Source organism: Balaenoptera physalus (genome assembly GCF_965194825.1).
Source record: "Balaenoptera physalus genome assembly, chromosome: 19".
NCBI lineage: Eukaryota > Metazoa > Chordata > Mammalia > Artiodactyla > Balaenopteridae > Balaenoptera > Balaenoptera physalus.
Window position 1 is genome coordinate 68,350,307 of NC_138900.1, and position 20,352 is coordinate 68,370,658.

Sequence of the window (20,352 nt, forward strand, 5' to 3'; positions counted from 1 at the left end):
CTCCCCTCAGCCTGGCTCCTGCTGCCCTGCCCACATGAGGATACGCCCCTCCCACGCCTGCACGCCCAAGCACAGCACGTTTGTAAAACAACGCGGTACAGGCACATGGGTGAACTTTTTTATAGGGTAGTAGGCATTTGGAAGGAAATGTCTTTCTGATATAAAAGCTGTTTTAAGTTTTCTGTGTTTTCTTTCATTCTTATCTTTTTTAGGCACCTGATGTTTACAGAGCTGTTATCGTAGTACATACACCTATAGCATTCTCATTTATTTTATTTACCATTAAACGTTGTGAATTATTTTTGGCCACTTGTTCATTTTGATGAACTTAAGGGCTAGAGAACATGGTTATATAATTACAATTTCAATTACAAGGCTCCTGAAACCTGTAACATGTGCAAACTGTGAGAGCAAGTGTGGTCTGGGAGCATCTGACATGCACTCCTGTGAGCGTTAATGACACTTACTTTTGATGGTTTTGAGATAAGGAAATGAAAGGTGACTGAAAGAGGCATAAGACCTGAAGTTGGAGAGCTGGGCCAAGGCCCTTGAACAGTGGTGGAGAGGCTTTGTGTCACGGGCAGGGAGCCCGTTGGCAGTGTCCGCAGAGGGTGGTGGGTCAGGTTGTGCTTTGGAAAGGTCCCCAGGCTGCCGCGTGAACGGCTTACCCACCGCGCTGCCCCAGCCGTCAGGCTGTTTCTTGGCTCCCCGTTTCCTCCTGTCCGGTGGGGACAGAACTGTGACACGGCAGTGGTCAGTCTGCAGAGCAGAGCTTGCTGTCCGGTGTTCCAGGTGTGGACACCTCGGAAGCTTCCAGGGTCCAGGCAGGAGTGAGAGACTCAGGGCAGCTGTGGCCAGTTCGCTGCATGTTAACCTGTGGGCCCTGGGCTCCAGAGCTGTCTGTTTGCTGATTTTTGAAGAGAAGCTTGAAATCTAGATATTTATAAGAAATCTAGATATCGAGTGATGGAACGTCCAGAGTGAGCCAGTCAGAGTCTGGAGGAGCCTGGTTTGGGTCCTTTGTTTGATTGACACAGTAGACCCCCTTGTAGACCTCCCTCCTGGGGAGCCCAGCCCCGCCCCGGCCTGGTGGCCCTGTTTTTTTTTTTTTTTCTTTAACCTATTTGCAGATTTGCATTTGGCTCTGGACCAAACCATCTTGACTGTTTTGGGTCTACTGGTTTTGTATATTTTTTGCTTAACGTATATCTTTAAAGGTGAAAGGTTTTTTACATTTTGCATTGTTTTGTGAACATATTTACATCATTCTCATATCTTTGTGTTGTTGGGCCATATAACCTTCCAGCTGTTATACTCTAATTTCTCAACCATTCTCCTATTTATTTATTTATTTATTTATTTATTGGCCGCGCTGCGTGGCTTGTGGGATCTTAGTTCCCTGACCAGGGATTGAACCCGGGCCCCGGCAGTGAGAGTGCGAAGTCCTTATCACAAGACCGCCAGGGAATTCCCAACCATTCTCCTACTTAAAAGCATCTTAGATCATTTCCTTTTTAATTATTTTGCTGTTGTAATAATTGTGTAGCTAATATCTTTAAGTGGAAAGCTCCTGTGTTCTTTTGAGAAATTTCTTTAGTGTAAATCCCCAGGAAGGAATAAAAGGATATAATCATTTTATGACTCTTGGCCAAATACAAGAGATTTCTGCTGTTTGCTGAACGTTCCCTGTCCCCGAGCCTTCCCAGCCCCCTACTTTAACTTCTCACTTTTAGCTCTGATTTACTTTGAGGTGAGAGCGGCCCCTCCCTCTTTCTTCCTGGCCTTTCTCCGTCCACGCTCCCCTGGCGGCAGGTGGCCCCGCCCACCCCACCTGCCTCACTGGCCCCGTTCTGCCGGCCAGGTGGAGGAGCACATTGGCCGCGTCCGGGAGGAGCTGAGCCGTGAGCGGGAGGAGCGCAGCTACTTCCAGCTGGAGCGGGACAAAATCCACACTTTCTGGGAGATCACGCGGAGGCAGCTGGAGGAGAAGAAGGCTGAACTGAGGAACAAAGACCGGGAGATGGAGGAGGCTGAGGAGAGGCACCAGGTGGAGATCAAGGTGAGTGGGGCTGGCCTGTCCCCATAGGAGTTGCCACATGGGCAGAGGAGCTGGACCGGGGGCCAGGGACATTGTCTCGCCTTGCTTTTGGGAGTCACAGCCCTTTGTGTCCTTGACGTGGGGAACCTGAGGGTATTTTTTATGTGTGTGCAGGTGAACCTCTGTGTGCAGGTGGGTATGTGTATGAAGGTGGGCAGCTGTGTGCAGGTGAGCCTGTGCAGGTGGGCATGTGTGTGCAGGTGGGCATGTGTGTGCAGGTGGGCATGTGTGTGCAAGTGAGCCTGTGCAGGTGGGCATGTATGTGCAGGTGGGCATGTATGTGCAGGTGGGCGTGTGTGCAGGTGGGCATGTGTGTGCACGTGAGCAGGTGTGTGCAGGTGAGCAGGTGTGTGCAGGTGGGCATGTGTGTGCAGGTGAGGTGTGTGCAGGTGGGCATGTGTGTGCACGTGAGCAGGTGTATGCAGGTGGGCATGTGTGTGCAGGTGAGCCTGTGCAGGTGAGCAGGTGTGTGCAAGTGAGCCTGTGCAGGTGGGCATGTATGTGCAGGTGGGCATGTATGTGCAGGTGGGCGTGTGTGCAGGTGGGCATGTGTGTGCACGTGAGGTGTGTGCAGGTGAGCAGGTGTGTGCAGGTGGGCATGTGTGTGCAGGTGAGGTGTATGCAGGTGGGCATGTGTGTGCAGGTGGTATGTGTGCAGGTGGGCATGTGTGTGCAGGTGAGCAGGTGTGTGCAGGTGGGCATGTGTGTGCAAGTGAGCCTGTGCAGGTGGGCATGTGTGTGCAGGTGGGCATGTGCGTGCAGGTGAGCGGCGGTCCTCCCCCGGCCCGCAGGTCTATAAGCAGAAAGTGAAGCACTTGCTGTACGAGCATCAGAACAGCTTGATGGAGATGAAGGCGGAGGGCACCGTGGTCATGAAGCTGGCGCAGAAGGAGCACCGCGTGCAGGAGGGGACGCTGTGCAGGGACGTGCGGGCGCTGAAGGTGGGGCTGAAGGAGCAGGAGCTGGCCAGCGAGGTGGCGGTGAAGAACCTAAGGCTGGTAGGTACCGGGCTGGCTGTGGACGCCTCGGGATTCAGTCGAACTGGGAATTCATATTTCTGTATAATAACTCCTGCATTTTGGCAATTAAATATTAAACAACAACAGCAGTAGCATGCAGCCAAACAAGCCCTGTTTGGGGTCCAGACGCAGAGTTCTGTCTCAGGCTTGAGCAACAGGTTGGCTTCCCACGAGGGAAATCCGGCCCAGGGTCCCTCTCTGCATACTGCTGACCCCTGACCCCAGAGACGCGTGCACGGCCCCTGAAGCGAGCAGCCCTCCAGCCCTTTGGCAGCCACAGCAGTTTGTCTTGTGATCTGTGCTCTCAAGTGCCTCGCTGACCTTTGAGACTCTTTGGTCCTTTCTGAGGGAGGCTGCGGGGTTCCTGGTGGAGGTTGGAATTCCTTCTTAAGCGCCGGGCTCGGTTCTGATCTCTGGGGACACAGAGGATGGGGCTGACAAAATGCCTGCCCACGCGCGGCTGACGGTCTAGAATGGAGAGGCTGCCCCTGAGACAGAAGACAAAATAAATTGTCAAACCTGTGTCGCAGGTCTGCGGGCATTAGCGCTACAGGAAGGTGCTGAGAATGAGGGTGGTTGCATTTTTCTATGCGTTCTGGAAATTCATTGAGAAGGTGATACCTGGGCGAGGGCGGGGGGAAGGCAGGGCTGGGGGAGACCAGGCCCTGAGAAGGGCTGGGGATGGACCAGTGCCACGGCCCCCAGGAGTGAGGAATGAGGGGTCTGGGGGACAGGACTGAGTCGGGGACCTCTGGAGGGCGTGGGCAAAGGGAGGATATGTCCAACTTTGGTTTTCAAAGGTTGTTCCTGGCTGTGGGTTGAAAGACTTTGTCAGTGCACTTGCCTCTGTGTATGTCTGGAGGCAGCCCAGCCTCAACTGAATCTGGAAATAAATCAGTAACACTGCAGACTTTGCCGTGAAGCTTGAGGGTGCTGAAGTCTTGGACGCTTGAGGGCGGTCTGGTCTTTCTGACAGAAGCACAGAGCGGGCTGCCTTCCAACAAGTACAGCGGTGCGAGCTCTCTGCTTACGCGAGGCCTGGGCGTGGAGTAGGTACCTGGTCAGAGTGCTGCTCTGAGTGAAAACACTGCTCTAAAGTCTAATTTAAACTTTTTATTCAGAATTTATAACTGTCTCTTAAAATAATTTGTAACGGTGTTCTAAGCCTAAGCAGGTTAGCAGACAGCGGGGAGCCGGCAGCTCTGTGTGGGTCTGGCCCCTGCTGTGCAGCCTCTGGGCAGGGTGGGAGGGGCTGGGCAAGGCCAGGGCTCGGGATGTGTGTCAGCCTTCTCTGCAGCTCCGAGGCGACCTGCGCTGAGGGAAGTCCATTATCAAACGTGGAATTTACCAAACCGTGTTATTCCGGGCTGGGTCCATGAGCTCGGAGGTGGGGGGCCCAGCAGACGCAGCACAGGTTTACTGAGCCGGGCTTTCCTTGCCAGTGAGGCGAGGGGCCGGGCTGAGGGGCCGGCGTCTGTCCCGTCCCGTCTGACCTCCAGTGACCGGCCACTTCCGCCTCTGCAGAAACACGCCGAGGAGATCACCAAGATACGCAAGGACTTTGAGCGGCAGGTGCGAGGTCAGCGTCTCCCGCGCTCCGTGTAAGACGGCCCCAGAGCCCCTCCCGTCAGGAAGGAACTGCCCAACAGCGCTTGCTAACCGGGCACATAAACCAGTTAAAACAGCCCAGACGTGCAAAGCGAGGCTGGTGGACTATTCAGGATCCCAGAACACCCTATTTCCACGAGAGGTGGGAGGCTGTGAGGACCACCCACTACCCGCCCATACCCCCAGGCACAAAGCGGCACCTAGAAGCGGGTGGTAGTTATCCAGCCTCGTGGGCAGCGTCCAGGTCTCCCGGCCTGCGGAGGCTCCAGCCTCGGAAGTCTGTCTGGTTTACTAATAGAGCCCGTAGTCTGGCTGGCTGGCCGTGGTTAGAGCCCATTGGGACTGGGTGACACTCGGCTGTTGGGATCCCTGAGGCAGGGATTGATTAGCAATGCCTGTGATGGGCAAGGAGGGCAGGCAGGTGTGTGTGCTGGTGCCACAGAGCAGGAGAAACTCCCCGCCCCGTCCTGCTGTCCGCAGAGCTGGTTGGTGAGGCCTTTGTCCTGGTGGGTGTTCTCGGCCCTGGGCACAGCTGCCATCTCTTCTCGTAGCCACAGGGCGAGCATTCTCCTCAGCCGCTCTGTGTGCTGCTGCCTTTCAGAAATCGAGGCCAAGTATGATAAGAAGGTCAGGATGCTTAGGGATGAGCTTGACCTGCGCCGGAAGACAGAGATCCACGAGGTGGAGGAGAGGAAGAACGGCCAGATCAGCATGCTTATGCAGCGCCACGAGGAGGCCTTCACGGACATCAGGAACTATTACAACGAAATCACCCTCAACAACCTGGCTCTCATCAACTCCCTCAAGGTGCCGCCGGGGTGCCCAGCCCCCTTGGGCCGACACCCCTGCTTGTAGAAACATTTGACCCTGCCCTTCTGCTGCCCTTGATCGAAGCTCACAAGTTGTGTTGCCTGCTACAGCCGTCGCTGCGGTCTGGCTGTTGCCCTAACCCTCACGTGGCAGGGAAGTGATACACCTGTGTGCACCGGGGTATGTCAGAGGTCAGGCGGAACCACAGGGGCGTCATCGTCGCCCAAGTGCTGGCAGCCGTGTAGGATGTCCTCTGGGGGTCACAGCAAAGTGTAATCTCTCAATTTGCATGGAGGCTGAATTACTAGAAAATTCAGAATAAATTAAAACTGTGAAAAAATACTGTGTGTTTACACATAAAACAGATGTAGGTCCTCACGGTGCCGGCAGGACCATTCTCTGTGGGCAGGAGAGCTCGCGGCCCGCTCCCTGCAGACCGCAACCCCTGGTCCCAGCTGCCGACGCCCCGCCCCTCGCGCCCACAGGAGCCCCCTGACCCCCCCGCCCCTCGCGCCCACAGGAGCCCCCTGACCCCCCCGCCCCTCGCGCCCACAGGAGCGGATAGAGCGCATGCGGAAGAGGGAGGAGCTCCTGGAGAAGGAGGTGACGGAGGCGTCCACGCAGAACAGGCGCCTGGCAGACCCCCTGCAGGAGGCTCGGGACGAGATGAGTGAGATGCAGAAGCAGCTTGGGGGCTACGAGAGGGACAAGCAGATCCTGCTGGTGGGTTTCTGCCCAACTCCTGGCCCTCCCTGGCACCTCCTCCTGGGCGTGGAAGGGCAGGAAGGGCAGGGGTGCTGAGCTCCTCCTTCCTGGGCCTGGTGGCCCTGGGGCATGTGAGGTTGGCACCTGTTCTGGGAGATGGGTGGCCCCGGCGGGCTGCCCTGGCTGCTCAGCCCCTCAGGTCTGGGAGCCGGTTCCCTCTGACACTCACCTGGCCTGGCTGTTGCTCGGGAGCTGCATCGTGCGGGTGCCTGAGCCACCCCCACCCCCATTTTCTCTCCAGTGCACGAAAGCCCGTCTGAAAGTCACCGAGAAGGAGCTGAAGAGCCTGCGGTGGGAGCACGAGGTGCTGGAGCAGCGCTTCACCAAGGTGAGCGCCCGGGATGCCCGGGGGCCGGGCAGGGCTCCCAGCTCCAGCAGCTGGAGTTCCCGTTGCCCTCCCCGTTCTGCGCGGCTCGCAGTGGACGGCCTGGGTCTCAGAGGGCAGTTCCTGGTGGAGAGCGGGTTGTGCCCACTGCCGTCCCCTGGGGCTCTCCTCTGAAGCGTGGAGGTGGCCTGGCCCCTTGAAGGAAGGGCTTTTTTCATCTGTGTGTGTGTTTCTAAGTCCCAAACATTTATGTGTGCGTTGTAAGAAAGCCTGTGGGTGCAAACACGAGGGCCCTGGGGCTGTGCGCTGGTCCTCACAAGTGGTCAGAGCTTCCTGACTCTCCTCCCAGACTCTTGTGTGTCCTGGCGTAGGGACACTGCTTCCCAGAAGTGAGGGCGTCTGGAGCGCCCGTGTTCTCTTCTCAGCCTGTGTGCCGTCTCTCCGATCGGGTCACACTTGAAATCTCTGTTTCAGTCCTTTGCTGTTACAAGCATCCTTTTAAGTTCGTCTTTGTGCAACTGTGTATCCCTTTCAGGGAAGTCGATTCCTAGCAGGGGAACTGCTGGGCGAGAAGGTTCAGGGTGCAGATAGTCTGCCGGGAGGGATGTTCAGAGTTGTGACCCCACCCACAGTGCCCAAGGGGCCACTTCCGCCGGCACCAGGTCTTCGCTGACGTGATTGGGTGGCAGGTGTCTCGCTGCACGTGCTTTTCTGCAAAGATGGCCCTCCCTGCCTGCAGGTCCCGGGCTCTGGATTGAAGCACATCTTGAGAATACGATCCTGTAGTTAGAAAGACACGGTGCTACAGGGTTTCAGCACAGCCCTCTCCTCTTCCTAGCAGTGATGTGTGTTTTTACGGCAGTGCAGAACATTCTGGAAGGAGTCCCAGCAAATGCTCAGATGGTGGCCTCTGGGAAGCGGGGTTGAGGAGTGTTTACTTTTTCCGTTTTACACCCCTACTCAGTCTTGATTTTTTAATGGTGCACCGTTAACAGTTAAAGGAGATGGAAAGGACCCTGTCCTTGGTGGACGGGCGGGTGGCTCCAGCGCTCGCTCTAGGCCCGTGTTCCAGGGTCTGGGGCCGGCAGAGGGAGCGGACCTCCAAGGGGCCCCCACCCCAACACTGCTGAGTCAGGCCCTGGACCTCGTGGGGATGATCAGGGATGTGGTCCCGAGTCTGCTGCCCAGACCCAGGGCAGGGCTGGCCCCAGCCCCTCTGGGGGTCTGTGCAACTTGTACTAGGGTCCCCGTGGCTTCCTGAGACACCTTCCCAGAGTTGTTTCCTCCTGCCGCCCATGGTGTGGACAGCCGTACACCTCTAATTCTGTCACAGAGAGTGGGGCTCAGGCAGTGTAGAGGATGCAGACCCACCTGCCCGTGGCCGGGCGCTGGTGAAGGTGGTGTGTCGTGGCCCTGGGGCAGAGCCGGGAGGGCCTTCTTGCCAGTGAGATGCCCGGGCGCATCCCGCAGGTGCAGCAGGAGCGGGACGAGCTGTACCGGAAGTTCACCGCAGCCGTCCTGGAGGTGCAGCAGAAGGTGGGCTTCCAGAACCTCGTCTTGGAGCGCAAGGTACAGGCACTGGCCACCGTGGTGGAGAAGAAGGAGGTGCAGTTCAACGAGGTGCTGGCAGCCTCCAGCCTGGACCCTGCGGCCCTGACCCTCGTGTCCCGCAAGCTGGAGGTCGGTCCCGGGGGCTCCCGGGGAGGGGCTTCCGGCAGCCTGGGCTCCGGTCGGGGCTCCTGTCTTGTGCCCCAGCCTCCGTCCCTCAGTGGAGAGTCTCAGTTCGCCTCGGGGAGGGGCGGCTGTGGCTTCCTGGGCCCGAGTGCCCAGGCCTGTGTGTGCCATCGGGCTCCCTAGGTTCCCGCGCTCTGCCCTAGCATCTCTGAGGTCTGCCCCGGCCCCTCTTTAGCCTCCCGGCCCCTCCTTAGCCTCCCGGCACCTTCGAGCCCGCGTCCACTGCCCATTCCGGCTTAGCCTCTCAGCCAAGGCCGCGGTCGCCGTCCGCCTGGGACACGTGAGACGTGCTGGTCGAGGCCGTGGCAGGGGGAATGCAGGGCCGTGGGTGGCCTTTGTGATGGCTGCTGGGAAGGCTTCCCAGAGGGAGTCACATCTGAGCAGAGGCTGGAGCGTCTGTTCACTCGTGAGTCTGCAGTTGTGTGTGGCTTTCCTCTGTGCTGGGACCGTCCCGGGCATGGGGCAGAGCAGTAAAAAGACAGACGAGGCCTCGGTGCCCACCAGCCAGCAGGGTGAGCTGAGGACTCAGGACGGCCGCTGGCGCTGGCTCAGCAGGCAGGAGCCCTGAGGCCCCTGGCGGTGACCTTACCTGGAACTGGCCTTGCCCCTCTGCTCCCTGACCTGGGTGGGACGTGCCACAGAAGAAAACGGGTGATGACGGACAAGGGGCCTTTGGTGCTGCTAGGGAAGCGTGACCTAGCTCTGGGATCCTGGCCAGTTGGGTGACCTGTAGCCGCCAGGCCTGAGGTGGCCCCAGGTACGGTTTCCTAGGGGGTCTAGGAGACGGACACAGACCACAGCTGGCCCCATGACTCCACAGACGGTCCTTCCACGCTGGAGGGCCTGTCCGTCCCTGCTGTTCATTCACACAGAAGCAGATCTTCTGGGTTACAGGCCTCAGATGGCAACAGGAGGGCAGGAGAGGGTGGGCAGGGCTGACACAGGATGACTCGTCACCAGTGGAGGAGGGGGCTGGGGTCCGAGGTGATGTCGTGCCCACGGTTCTGGCTGAGACCAGGTGTTTGCTCACAGGGGAGCGATGGCCCTGGCTCAGTGGGTGGCAGTGCCTGGAGGACCCAAGTTACCCAGGCTAGGCTCTCGGGGCTGGGGTAGTGCAGCCTCGTGGTGGGGCCTCGTCTGGGCCGGCATCACCGTGGTCCTGAGTCTGGGGGCTCGTCTCTGTTCTTGTCCCTGTCGTGTGTGAATCACAAAGGGGAGGAGGGCTTTCCTGCTCTCCTCTTGGGAAGGACAGCCGGTCTGGCAGCTCGGCCAGGCCCTGTGCTGCCAGCGACCAGGATGAGGGGATAAAAGCTAGGCCCGTCCATGGCAGTCACCATGGCTGCGCCTGGGGGCCAGGGCAGGGCAGGTGGGGGATCGAGGGGGTTTTCCCTGGGATGGGGTTGGCAGCCGGGGTGGCTCCAGAAGCAGGCCAGGCTGCCCCTTCTCACCATCTGGGCAGTTTCCTTATGGAGACGCAGATCTGTCTCCCTTGGAGACCTTTCCACGTCAGCCGCTCCCCATGTGGACATCCTGACGCCTTCCTTTCCTCAGGACGTTCTGGAATCGAAGAACAGCACCATCAAGGACTTGCAGTACGAGCTGGCCCGGGTCTGCAAGGTGCGAGGAGACCCCCACCCCTCCCCCATGTTCTGCAAGGTGCCCGGGGCTCCACACCCCTCCCTCAGGCCCCTTCCTCACCCGCGACCCCACCTGATCTTTACCTTTGGGTGCTGACACAGTCTGAGGCCATCTGCGCCTGCCCAGGGTCACTTGGCATGCACGTGGCCTGCAGCACATCCGCATGGCTCTGACGCTGTCCTGGTGTCCCTGATGGGGCCTGCCCAGTGCATGTCTGGTGTCCTGTCCAGCAGGCTCTGTCCCTGTGTCCCTGTCCGACCCTTGCTCTGGCCCCACGGTGCTAGCCTGGCCTCTGGGGCGGTTTGGGGTGGGGGGTCTCTGCCCCTTCAGTTTAACGTCCACGCCTTCCAAGCAGGGGCAGTTAGGGTCTGATCTCTCCTGAGTCCGTTGTGAGTCTGGCGAAAGCCACACGCAGAGGCCTCCTGCAGCTGGGGAGTGCAGTGCCCTGACCCTGGTGCCGTCCGTGCCCTGCACCCAGCGTCCCCAGCTCCGTGGCTGAGCCCGCAGCTCTGTCAGTGCTTGGCCCGTGGGGACGCAGACACGGTGCTGCCTGCAGACGCGCTGACCGAGAGCGCGCACCCCGCGGGTGTGACTCATGTGAGCCCTGGGCTGTGGAGCCCCAGGATGAAGGCAGTGCCCATCATGGGCACCGGGCTCCGTGGTGACCAAATCCCCTGGGCCTTCCCTGCCCATAGGGCCCTCCCCAGGTGCTCTGGGAACCCCTGATACTTATATGCATTCTTGGGGGGTATTTCCGTAACGCACATCTGATTGTGGGGAGGGCTGAACCCCAGAGATGGGTGAGGGCCAGGGCCCAGCCCCTGAGTCGTCCTGGAGCCCGGCCCTGGCTCACCCTGGCTCACCTGGCTCTCAGCTCCCAGCACCTTGTCTTGGCGGTGCTGAGGACAAGGAGCCCCTTTGAGCTTTTGCTCTGAGTCGGGCCAGGCTCTAAGCATGTAACATGCATCAGCTTTTCAAACGCTTGCAACCGTCTGGTGAAATGTGCCCTTTCAAAAACATCTGCTTTTAAAGGATGGGGGAACAGAAACCCTGTCTGCGTTGGCCCTGCCAGCGCTGTTGCCCAGATCTCGGCATTTCTGGGGTGGGGGAAGGGAATAGATGCCAGTAGACAAGGCAGGGGTGCTGAGCCTGGAGAGAGAAATGCTTGCAGGGAACCGGGAACTCAAACCACAGTCCTGCTCTGAGTGCACACCCTCTCAGTCTCCCCAGCCGTGGAACAGGGATGGTGGGGGCATCTTCCATCGTGGGTTAACCGAGGTCCTGCACATGAAGTGGTTGGGTAGTGCCCGATAAAAGTCCTCAGACTCGGGCCAGAGTTGTTCTCGACAGAAGGAAAGCCTCTGGTTGTCTTCTAGCTGAGCCAGGAGGTGTCTGTGCATGGCCATCACCACCTGCTCATCTGGACCCACTCTTCTGGGGAGGTGGAAACTCAGCTGCATAAGATCCCTGGGCAAGTCACTTGGCTTAAAAGGGTGGCCCCTTCCATGGGGCCTTTGATTGGTTTGGTCTTGATGACTCCAAACACTGGGGTTTGTCCTGCTTTTAATCATCATAATCATACCCCTGGTGCATTATGTTTTCCCAAAAGCTTTAAAGGCATGTTCACAGCCACTAACCACCAAGCAAATGATCTCCTTAAGACTGGAATATTGAAAAGGACGTGGGGAATGACGGACTTAAAAAATGTGAACCTGAAGTCTTGACCTGTGAATCCCAGAGATTGAGGAAAACAAAAACAAAAACCCAAACAGAATCAGCAAAAGCTGAGATAATACAGGTGGTAGCTGTGAGCGGCACTAATGCCTTAAAATTTTGATCCTATCTCTCAGGCTAAGAGTTTGATCAAAAGGGGGGACTGTTAAAAAGAAACAACAGGCCCTAAACGGAGTCACTTATGTGAATCCTACCAAGACTTAATACCTAATCTAATTGAAGTTTTAGCCTCTCCCTAGAGTGGAAATTTAAACCCATCAGCAGTGGGAGGTGGTCTGCCTAAGACCCCCTGCCTCCCCCAAGGGCAGGTGCCCACGCTTTTAACCTCCTTGTCGCACCCTCCTGTGCCCACAGAAGCCACCATTCTGTACAGCTCCTTGGAGCACCTTTCCGCTTACTAGATGGGATGCTGCCATGAGTAAAGCCAATCAGATTCTCACATTTAAATAAGCGTGTGAGGGTCTGGGCCTGCTGTAGTGAGCACCTGGTGAAGGCCAGCTCTCCACGGGGCTGGGTGGGCCTGAGCGAGGGTCAGCCCCGGCTATCCCTCCCCTGAGGCCTCTGTGTCCCCACAGGCCCACAATGACTTGCTGCGTACCTATGAGGCGAAGCTCCTGGCCTTTGGGGTCCCCCTGGACAACGTGGGCTTCAAGCCCCTGGAGACGGCCGTGATCGGGCAGACGCTGGGCCAGGGCCCCGCAGGACTCGTGGGCACCCCAGCGTAGCCCCTGCCTGGGGCCACTGCCCGGGTGACACCCCCCTCACGCACCGAGGACAGCAGGTATTTGTTCTGTAGACGTGCGTCGTCAGCAAATGAAGGTTTTCACAAGTGCTGCGTGTCCTGTTGCGTGGCTGTGTGGAGAGGCGCCCCCAGGGCCCACGGTGCCGTCCGGCCCCTTCCCCGAGCCCGCCAGCTCTGTGCGCACGCCCGCCCCCATCCCACCTGGGGCTGGGCAGCTCCAGCCGAGCGTGCCTAGTGACCGCAGCCGCCTCGCAGATGCCAGCAGCAACTTTACTGAAGCCTGAGTGACAGCTGCCACTGGGAAATTGGGGCCAGAACGTCCCCGGGAAGTGTGAGCCTGGTGCCCGTGAGCAGCAAGCCCGCCCTGCTGGTTGGGGGCGGCTCAGCCTGCCGTGGTGACGGGTCCGGGCTCGCAGGCCGGCTGCCGCTCAGCCGCTAGCTCCCTCGGTACGTGGTATAAGACCACGGGCTCAGCAGCAGCGGCACGTGGAACTTGTGGGTCTCATTCGTGACGGTGAAAACGACCTGCGGGCAGAGGGGACACCGGGATAGCCAGGGGCCAGCGTGGAGCGCACTCAGCCTGGCCCCAGTGCTGCCGTGGACTCAGCAGCCCAGACGGCTGGCCTGGGGCTGCAGTTGTGGGGCAGGAGCCCCAGGGCCAGCGGGGAGGGGGGGGGCGGTGGGTGTGGCTGGGTCCTCCCCAGAGAAAGCACTCGATCTGAGGGGCCCTGGGCTTGCAGGTTCCCAAGGGGTCCCGCCTGAACGGGTCAACTGAAGGGGGACGGTGAGCTGGATGGGGCTCGGGTGACCCTCTGTCCGCAGGGGCTGAGGCAGCCTGACCCCGGAGCAGGGCAGGGACAGGCGTGATGTGGTCAAGTCCGGCACCCCTTTCTCCTGGGAGCCCGAAGCAGGTGCGAGGTGGTGGGAGGAGCAGGGCCAGCCTGTGGGTCACAGTGAGTCACGGGCCTCCACCCGTCTGGCCCTCACCTCCACGTACGGGTAGAAGCTCTCCTGGCCCCTCTTCTGCCAGTAGCCCTCAGTGTCGAAGGACAGCTTGTAGATGCCCACCTTCATCTGGCCTGGCAGCAGGAGCCCAGGGCAGCGGCCGTCAGGGTCCGTGTAGCTGGGGAGAGGAAGGGGGGGGCACTGCAGAGGGGGCTGAGGAGCCCCCGGCCTGGGTCCCCCGGGGCTGCGTGCCCACCGGCCTCAGATGCCCCCGCAGCCCGACTGGTTCTCGGGTGAGCAGGCCTGGGCGGCTCTGGAGCAGGACAGCCTCCAGGACCTGGGGCTCTGGAGCAGCCCAGGGACACTGCGCACTGTTTAAGAAATCACAGAGAAGCAGAAGGGAGAAAATTCCCACAACCTGCCCCGTGAGCAATAATCACTTTGTATCTGGCATGTATACTTTTCAGATTTTCTCTATGCATAAATATGCTTATTTACAAACTTTAAAAACGGGTTGTACTAGTCACACTGTTTTATAACATGTACTTTTTGTTTAATATACTGCGCGTGGCTTTCTGGTTCAGTAACCGTACCCAGATCGCCGTCCGCACGGTGGCCTGTTTCCAGCGGCACCAGTGGAGGCTCTGAGGGCCTCTGCCCACCTGGAGCCCCCGCCACCTCTAGCCGTGCTCGCAAGCATCTGTGCTGTGATCAGAAAGGGTGGCGTTTACCAGCGCAGTTTAGGGCGTGGCTGGGAGTGGGTCTGTGTGGCCCCCCCGCCCCGGACTCCGTGTGTTCCTCCAAGCTCAGGCGGGACCTGGACCCCTGGCTTTTCTGAAGGGCTCCACACCCTCAGGCCCGGAACCTCTGGGGTCCAGCCTATCAGCCCACACCAGCGGGAGGGTCGGGGGAAACTGCTCACAGGCTGACCCATGACACCTGCCAGTCTGGGCTGGGCGTCCCCCCGCCGAGCCTGGGCCTGGGGCAGGGGTAGCGCTGCCAGGCGGCGGACACCTCCTGCTGCCCCAGCCGTCCCCCCTCGCCCCCCCAGTCTAGGAGAGGGGTGCCTGTGGTGTCTGTACACAGGGTGTAGTGAGAGTATAAAGAACGTCCCGTGCTCGCCTGCTGCCCTGCACAGGCCACCCGGTAGGCAGTGAAAACCGGGCCTTTCAGGCTGCACCTAGGCCTCAGCCGGCCCAGCCCGCAGGAAGAGACAGACCTCTCTTGCCCCTGCAGCGGGCACTTGCGGTGTGAGCTGCCCAGCACGTTCTGTGGCCCTGACCAGGACTCCACGGCCTGGGGAAAGAGCGGCCCTGAGGGTCTGTAGGACACTGTCCGGCTGGGGTGAGCCCTGCTCCCTGCCCTTCAGGCCTGCACCCCTTGCCCTGGCGTGGGGCGGGGAGGTGGTCTGGACTCGAATCCTGCCCCAGCCCGCTCTCCTACCTTTTCCTCAGCTCGGTCCACTGCTGGCCATGGTCCTCGAGCCTGGACAGACGGAGGCAGAGGCCCTGGGCCGGAAGCCCTGAGGCAGTGTCCAGTACGTGTGTGGTCAGCGGGCTGCTGCCCGGCTCCATGCCTCTGCCCTGGGCCACGAGAGGGGCAGAGATGCTGCCTTGTGTCTGCGCCCGCGGGTGTGAGGCAGCGGAGTTGGTGTAAACAGCCCCGGGGGACAAAGTCCCAAACTGCCCCTGGGCCCTGGGTGAGGAGCTGCGGGTGGAACTGCCGCGCAGGCTGCGGTGACACACTGCCATGCAGGTCGCTGGCCTGTCCCCCTCCTCCCCCAGCAGCCCCCTCCCCCCAGCACTGAAGGGGTCTCCACACCCAGGGGCCTCTCCCTCAGTCAGTGCCGGCTGTGGGTGGCCACACGGGGTTCTTCTCCCGGAGCCCAGCTCTGTCCCCTCAGCCCCAGGTGGAGGAGAGGTCAGGGGCTCCGAGTCCGGGCCTGTCCCCCTACCTCCGGGGAGCCCAGGTGTCGCTGGAGTGTCCGCAGCCGCAGGGCGACCCCGGAGCTCATGCCGGGCCGGCCTGGGGGCTGGCGAGGTGGCCACACCACGCCGCCGCCCCCAGAACCTCCCCGGGCTCCTGCCCTTCCCCGGGCACCTCCCAGGCCCCGGGGGCCACGTGTCTGACCAAACACGGGGCGGAGCCACAGGGAGGGGGGAGGCCGGTCTGGTTCGCAGCGGCCTCACCTCCGTGCCCACCTGGAGGGGCCCGGGATGCCCTGAGGGGTGGGCGGTCGCGGTGCAGAGACCTGCGGGGCCGTGGAGGCTCCTCCCGGCCCGGAAGTGGAGAGGCCCTGGGGGGGGCGGGGGGGGCTCGAGGGGCGGGGCTCAGGGACGTTGGGGTGGAGTGCTGGGCGGGACCGGACGGGGAGGGGCGCGGGGAGGGGGTGGGGCTCTGGCGGGGCGGGTAGGTCCAGCCAAGGTCCACTTCGGCCGCTGGGCAGCGCAGGGTGAGCCTGACGACCCCCGGGAGTCCCTGAACCGGTGTAGCTTGTTTTCTTCCCTGGGAAGGTCGGGATTTGATGGAAGCCCCGACAGCCCACGTGGTGGTGCCTCAGGCGGGACCGATGATGATGGCCCGTGTGGTCGCACTGCCCGCCCCTCCTCCTACTCCCTCTGGCCCTCGACCCCCAAGGAGCAGGGGCCCTGCCCACTGACAGGGTAGGGTCTGGGCTATTCAGAAATGAGGAAACAAGAGACAAGGCTGAGCCGACGGGCACGAGTCCATCATTGTTTCGCGGTTGTCCACGATGTACACACGGAGCAGACTTGACATAATGTATAAATAAAGATAAGGGCGTTCTCTATTTACAGTCTGGCTGACTGTTGCCTGATGGGTTGGGTTGCTCTGGTTGTGGAGTCATTTTTCTTGTTGCTAAAGAGCCTTTTCTAATGATTTGGATAATGAGTGTGGCCAATTTGTACGTAAAGGGTCAGACCCCTCTGAGGTGGGGAAGGGGACCTTTCTAGTGACACTGGGGTGTGGGTTACAGTGCTTTGCTGGCAATCAGGAAACGTCTGTCTGAGATTTAAATGCCTGTGACGTTTGGCAGGGCTCATGTCTTTAGGAGGTGGCCCCAAAGAGACACACACCTGTTTTGGTAAATGCCCATGCGGACGGGACCAGAGACAACCAGACTGTCCCCACGGGGGACTGTTAAATACGTGAACTCCGCCACACACAGCAACTGTGCAGCCCAGTGAAAAGAGCGAGGCCCATTTGTGTGTAAGGTGAATGGTCTTGGCGGGGGAGGCGTGTATAGCTTCGTGGTTTTAAATCCACAGTAGCTTTCAGCCCGTTACAAGGGCAAGCTCACTTATCACCATCACAAGCTCAGGGTGCAGCTATTAGAATCCCCTTTTTACAGAGGAGGAACCTGAGGCACAGGGGGGCCATGTACTGGAATACTTTCTAGTGTGGCACACAAAAGAATGATGATACCAGGTCCACCTCTGGGACAAGCAGTTAATTATTTTCATTCTGTAACCTTTCTTTGTACACTTAAAGTCTCAAATGTCGTAAGCAAGCTGACAAAAACAACAATCAAACCTTTTTTGGAGGGTGCCCTTTCACCCCCTCCGTCTACAGCGCTGACGCCTTCTCTGCCCCGAGAGAAAACCTAGTTCTGGGAGAACGCGGGGCAGGGCAGGGCGTTGTCACAGCTCCTTCTGGGGCCTCGCTAGGGCCCCCTCCCCAGCCTGCAGACTTCACTGGGAACCTTCCCTGTGCCTCTGGGAGGGCAGTGAGTAGGCATGGGGGTCCAGCCTAACAGGCCCAGTGCCAGCCATGCCGTGCTCGCCGCGTGACCCCCGAGCTGTGACCCTGCTGCCTAACACGTTCCAGCCAGGAGTGGCCACAAACCACACTCGGGGGAATAAAGTGCGCGTCTACCTGCTGGGCCTCTTGTAAAAAGAGACCAGACACAGGCCTTGAGCTGCTCCCTCCCCCCATTCCTTTCTGACCAGGCGAGTGTGATGCTGGAGTTGCAGCATTCTACCCCGCCCCCTCCCCGGCACCAGGAGGACAGACACGGGCCCTAAGGAAGACACACGCCGAGGAGGAAAGAAGCTGCATCCCTGGTGTTGCCACTGGGCTGCCTGGCAGGTGGGTGGGGCCTTTCGCGTCTGGATTGTGTTACGTGCAGTGATTTTAAACCACTCGCGTTGATTTTTCCAGGTGGGTAGCCCAAAGCGTTTCTGCTTCAGGGAGTTGAGATCATGCAGGTAAAACGTATAACTGCACACACGGTGCTCAGTACCTTGGAAGTGACCATTCTTCCCGGGTGGCCAAGACGCTGAGCAGCAACGAGAGACTCCCGCCCTCCTGTCCCAGTGAGAAGGCAGCTGGTCGGGCTGCCGTCTGGGTCTGCGCTGGTGCTGGGAGGTCCCCGCCCTACCCTGAGCCCCTGGAGAGGCCCACGTGGGACCACCCTCTGGGGCCCCGCTGAGGCACTGCAGCTGTGCTATGACACGAAGGGTGCCCGAGCCCCTGCCCCTACTCCACGCCCCACCCCCGGAGTCCTTCCAGGCCGCTGTGACGGGAATTTGTGGTCAGAACTCAACGGAAGGGACATGAGGGCAGCTGGGACCTTCCTCCACTGAGGAAATATTGAACATCGCCAGGTACACTGAGGTGACACAGGTGACAAGGGGAAGGCCATTTCACATGGTACTGTGAGCTGAGAAGGCCACACGATGGGCGGTGCCAGAGGGTGACAGGTGCTGGAGGTCAGGGGGCCTGCCGGCAGGCTGAGGAAGGCGAAGCCAAGGGTGGGGGTCACAGGAGGGGTGCATTTGGCCCCCGGTAGAATTTCAGCTCCCCAAGGACCTAGGTTATTGTCTGTTTCCTCAAGGCTGTTCCCGTGCCTGGGATAGGACCTGGCCAGAGGTAGGTGCTAAATCAATATCCCTTGAATGAATGGACAGAAGGAGTGTGCAGATATGCACAGAGGGCCAGTGAGTGTGCAGATACGCAAGGGCAGAGACGTCAGGCTGCAGAGCGGGAGTTAAGTAGATGAAGAAGGCAGAGATGCAAGAGAGCGCGGGAGGGAGAGAGGCATGGTTTCCGGGCCCTGCTTCCCAGCCCTCACAGGGCTCTCCTCCACCCCAAGCCCGTCTGCACTCTGTTTCTTTACGGGAAGCTCCCTCTGTCCTTCACTCACCCGCGTGTCCTGCACTGCACGTCTCTGAAGCAGCTCCGAGTCTGTTCCCACCACACCACCTGTGCCCGAAGCCTCCTTAGCCCTAAGCCGGGGCATCGGAGAGCTCTGGCCAGAGATGAGGCCCCTTCCCTGCCCCGGGACAACCGCACCTTGTCTGTGTTGTGGACTCTGCTTTCTGCACCTGTGTGCCCGTTTGGGTCACCGCCTGGGTCAGGATTGGCTGCCCTCGCCCTGGGACAGGGAGCATTCGTGGGTCAGTGCGTCCCAGCGGGTTCTAATGTTCCGCCAGGCTGAGGACCGCTGGCCTGCAACATGACACTGCTGCTCAGCAGTGACACGTGGGCCACCGTAGAACATAGTTCACGAGACATCCGCTGGTCTCAGCTGGACTGCGAGGTCGGGCCGAGGATGGGAGTGTTGGTGCCGCTGGTGCCTGGGATTGCGGCTGCGATCACAAGCCTTCACCTTGGGGGTTGCCGGCACACAGGCACGTGGTGGTCAGCGCGGGGATCAGAGGTGCCGCCAGAGAGCAGACGCACCAAATGTGGGGGGCCTTCCCTCCACTAAGTGACTGACTTCCCGGGCGCTGTCTTGTCAGGCACACCTCAGGGCTCATCTTGGCCCACCACTCAGCAGAGAAGCAGACTTTGATAAATTCAGACCATCCCCTTCCAAAACTGACCCAGGAGGAGACTTCCACCGGATTGAGATCTGCTCAACGTATTCCCAGTCCCAGCACCGAACTGGGGGGTCCTGGGACCCCTTCAGTTATGTGGTCAACACTTACGGGGTCAGGATGCCAGGAATGTTTTCCGGTTTCACCAGGGGATGTGGTCTAATTTTGTGGCAGGCAGAGCCACTTCTTTTTGCCAGTTAGAGGAGGGGCCTTGTGGGTACAGTTCTGATTTCCTCCAGGGATCCCTCAGGGCGCGCTGTGCCCGGGGCTCACCGTCAGCCTGTGTGCGCCAGCAGGACCCCGCCTGCAGCAGCCGCCTCTTCTGACTGGTTGGTCCATGTGCCAGCTGGTCTGGGGTCTGTTCTCATGGGTTGAGTGTCTGTTCTGAGTGGCTGGTGTCTTCTTCTTTGTTTAATCGATATTTTTTTAATTGACATATAGTTGATTTACAATGTTGTGTTAATTTCTGCTGCGCAGCAAAGTGATTCAGTTATACATAGGTATACATTCTTTTTTAAAAATAATCTTTTCCATTATGCTTTACCATAGGATATTGAATGTAGTTCTCTGTGCTGTACAGTAGGACCACGTTGTTTATCCATTCTGTATATAAAAGCTTGCATCTGCTCACCCCAACCTCCCACTCCCTCCCTCCCCCAGCCCCCATCCCCTTGGCAAACACCAGTCTGTTCTCTATGTCTGTGAGTCTGTTTCTGTTTCATAGATAGGTTCATTTATGTCATGTATAGATTCCACATATAAATGATTCCATGCAGTATTTGTGTTTCTCTGTATGACTTACTTCACTTAGTATGATAATGTCCAGGTCCATCCATGTTGCCGCAAATGGCCTTATTTCATTCTTTCTTATGGCTGAGTAGTACTCCATTGTATATATGTACCACATCTTCTTTATCTCTTCAACTGTTGGTGGACATTTAGGTTGCTTCCATGTGTTGGCTATTGTGAATAGTGCTGCTATGAACATAGGGGTGCATGTATCTTTTTGAATTACAGTTTTGTCTGGATATATGTCCAGGAGTGGGATTGCTGGATCATGTGGTAGTTCTATTTTAGTTTTCTGAGGAACCTCC

General features: G+C 59.0%; 2 protein-coding genes and 1 long non-coding RNA gene across 15 annotated transcripts in view; 2 read left to right on the forward strand and 1 right to left on the reverse strand.

Moving 5' to 3' along the window:
• The window catches only part of DRC4 (dynein regulatory complex subunit 4), a 31,947-nt gene that overhangs the window by 2,189 nt on the left and 9,406 nt on the right, over positions 1-20,352 (forward strand). Inside the window, exons 3-12 of one of the 7 annotated variants that reach the window (XR_014256637.1) lie at positions 1,862-2,059; positions 2,890-3,096; positions 4,642-4,696; positions 5,327-5,532; positions 6,091-6,258; positions 6,542-6,628; positions 8,096-8,305; positions 9,911-9,976; positions 12,307-12,512; positions 17,387-17,525. Coding sequence is in view for 1 of the 7 variants with exons in the window: in XM_082436867.1 (XP_082292993.1) it covers positions 1,862-2,059; positions 2,890-3,096; positions 4,642-4,696; positions 5,327-5,532; positions 6,091-6,258; positions 6,542-6,628; positions 8,096-8,305; positions 9,911-9,976; positions 12,307-12,456 (1,347 nt within the window). In the remaining 6 variants the exon portion in view is untranslated. Of the gene's footprint in view, positions 1-1,861; positions 2,060-2,889; positions 3,097-4,563; positions 4,697-5,326; positions 5,533-6,090; positions 6,259-6,541; positions 6,629-8,095; positions 8,306-9,910; positions 9,977-12,306; positions 12,565-17,386; positions 17,526-20,352 lie in introns of those variants that run through there. The other 6 variants (XR_014256639.1, XR_014256638.1, XM_082436867.1 and 3 more) reach the window with 6 other exon arrangements.
• On the forward strand, positions 2,068-2,873 carry LOC309648380. Of its 2 annotated transcripts, none has more exons than XR_014256644.1 (3): positions 2,068-2,366; positions 2,401-2,587; positions 2,775-2,873. It is a non-coding gene; the product is annotated as an uncharacterized lncRNA (long non-coding RNA). The 2 variants fall into 2 exon arrangements; XR_014256645.1 differs by lacking the exon at positions 2,775-2,873 and adding an exon at positions 2,663-2,711 and having other exon boundaries at positions 2,401-2,563.
• On the reverse strand, positions 12,725-15,717 carry LOC309648378 (5-hydroxyisourate hydrolase-like). 6 transcript variants are annotated; one of them, XM_082436872.1, is made up of 4 exons: positions 15,620-15,717; positions 14,862-15,001; positions 13,461-13,596; positions 12,725-12,998 (listed from the first exon to the last, which is right to left on the reverse strand). In XM_082436872.1, exons 2-4 carry the CDS (start codon positions 14,990-14,992, stop codon positions 12,909-12,911), a joined length of 357 nt encoding a protein of 118 aa, XP_082292998.1. In that variant the 5' UTR covers positions 14,993-15,001; positions 15,620-15,717; the 3' UTR covers positions 12,725-12,908. The 6 variants fall into 6 exon arrangements, with proteins under 6 accessions (XP_082292998.1, XP_082292997.1, XP_082292999.1 ...); XM_082436871.1 differs by having other exon boundaries at positions 15,608-15,707; XM_082436873.1 differs by having other exon boundaries at positions 15,670-15,688.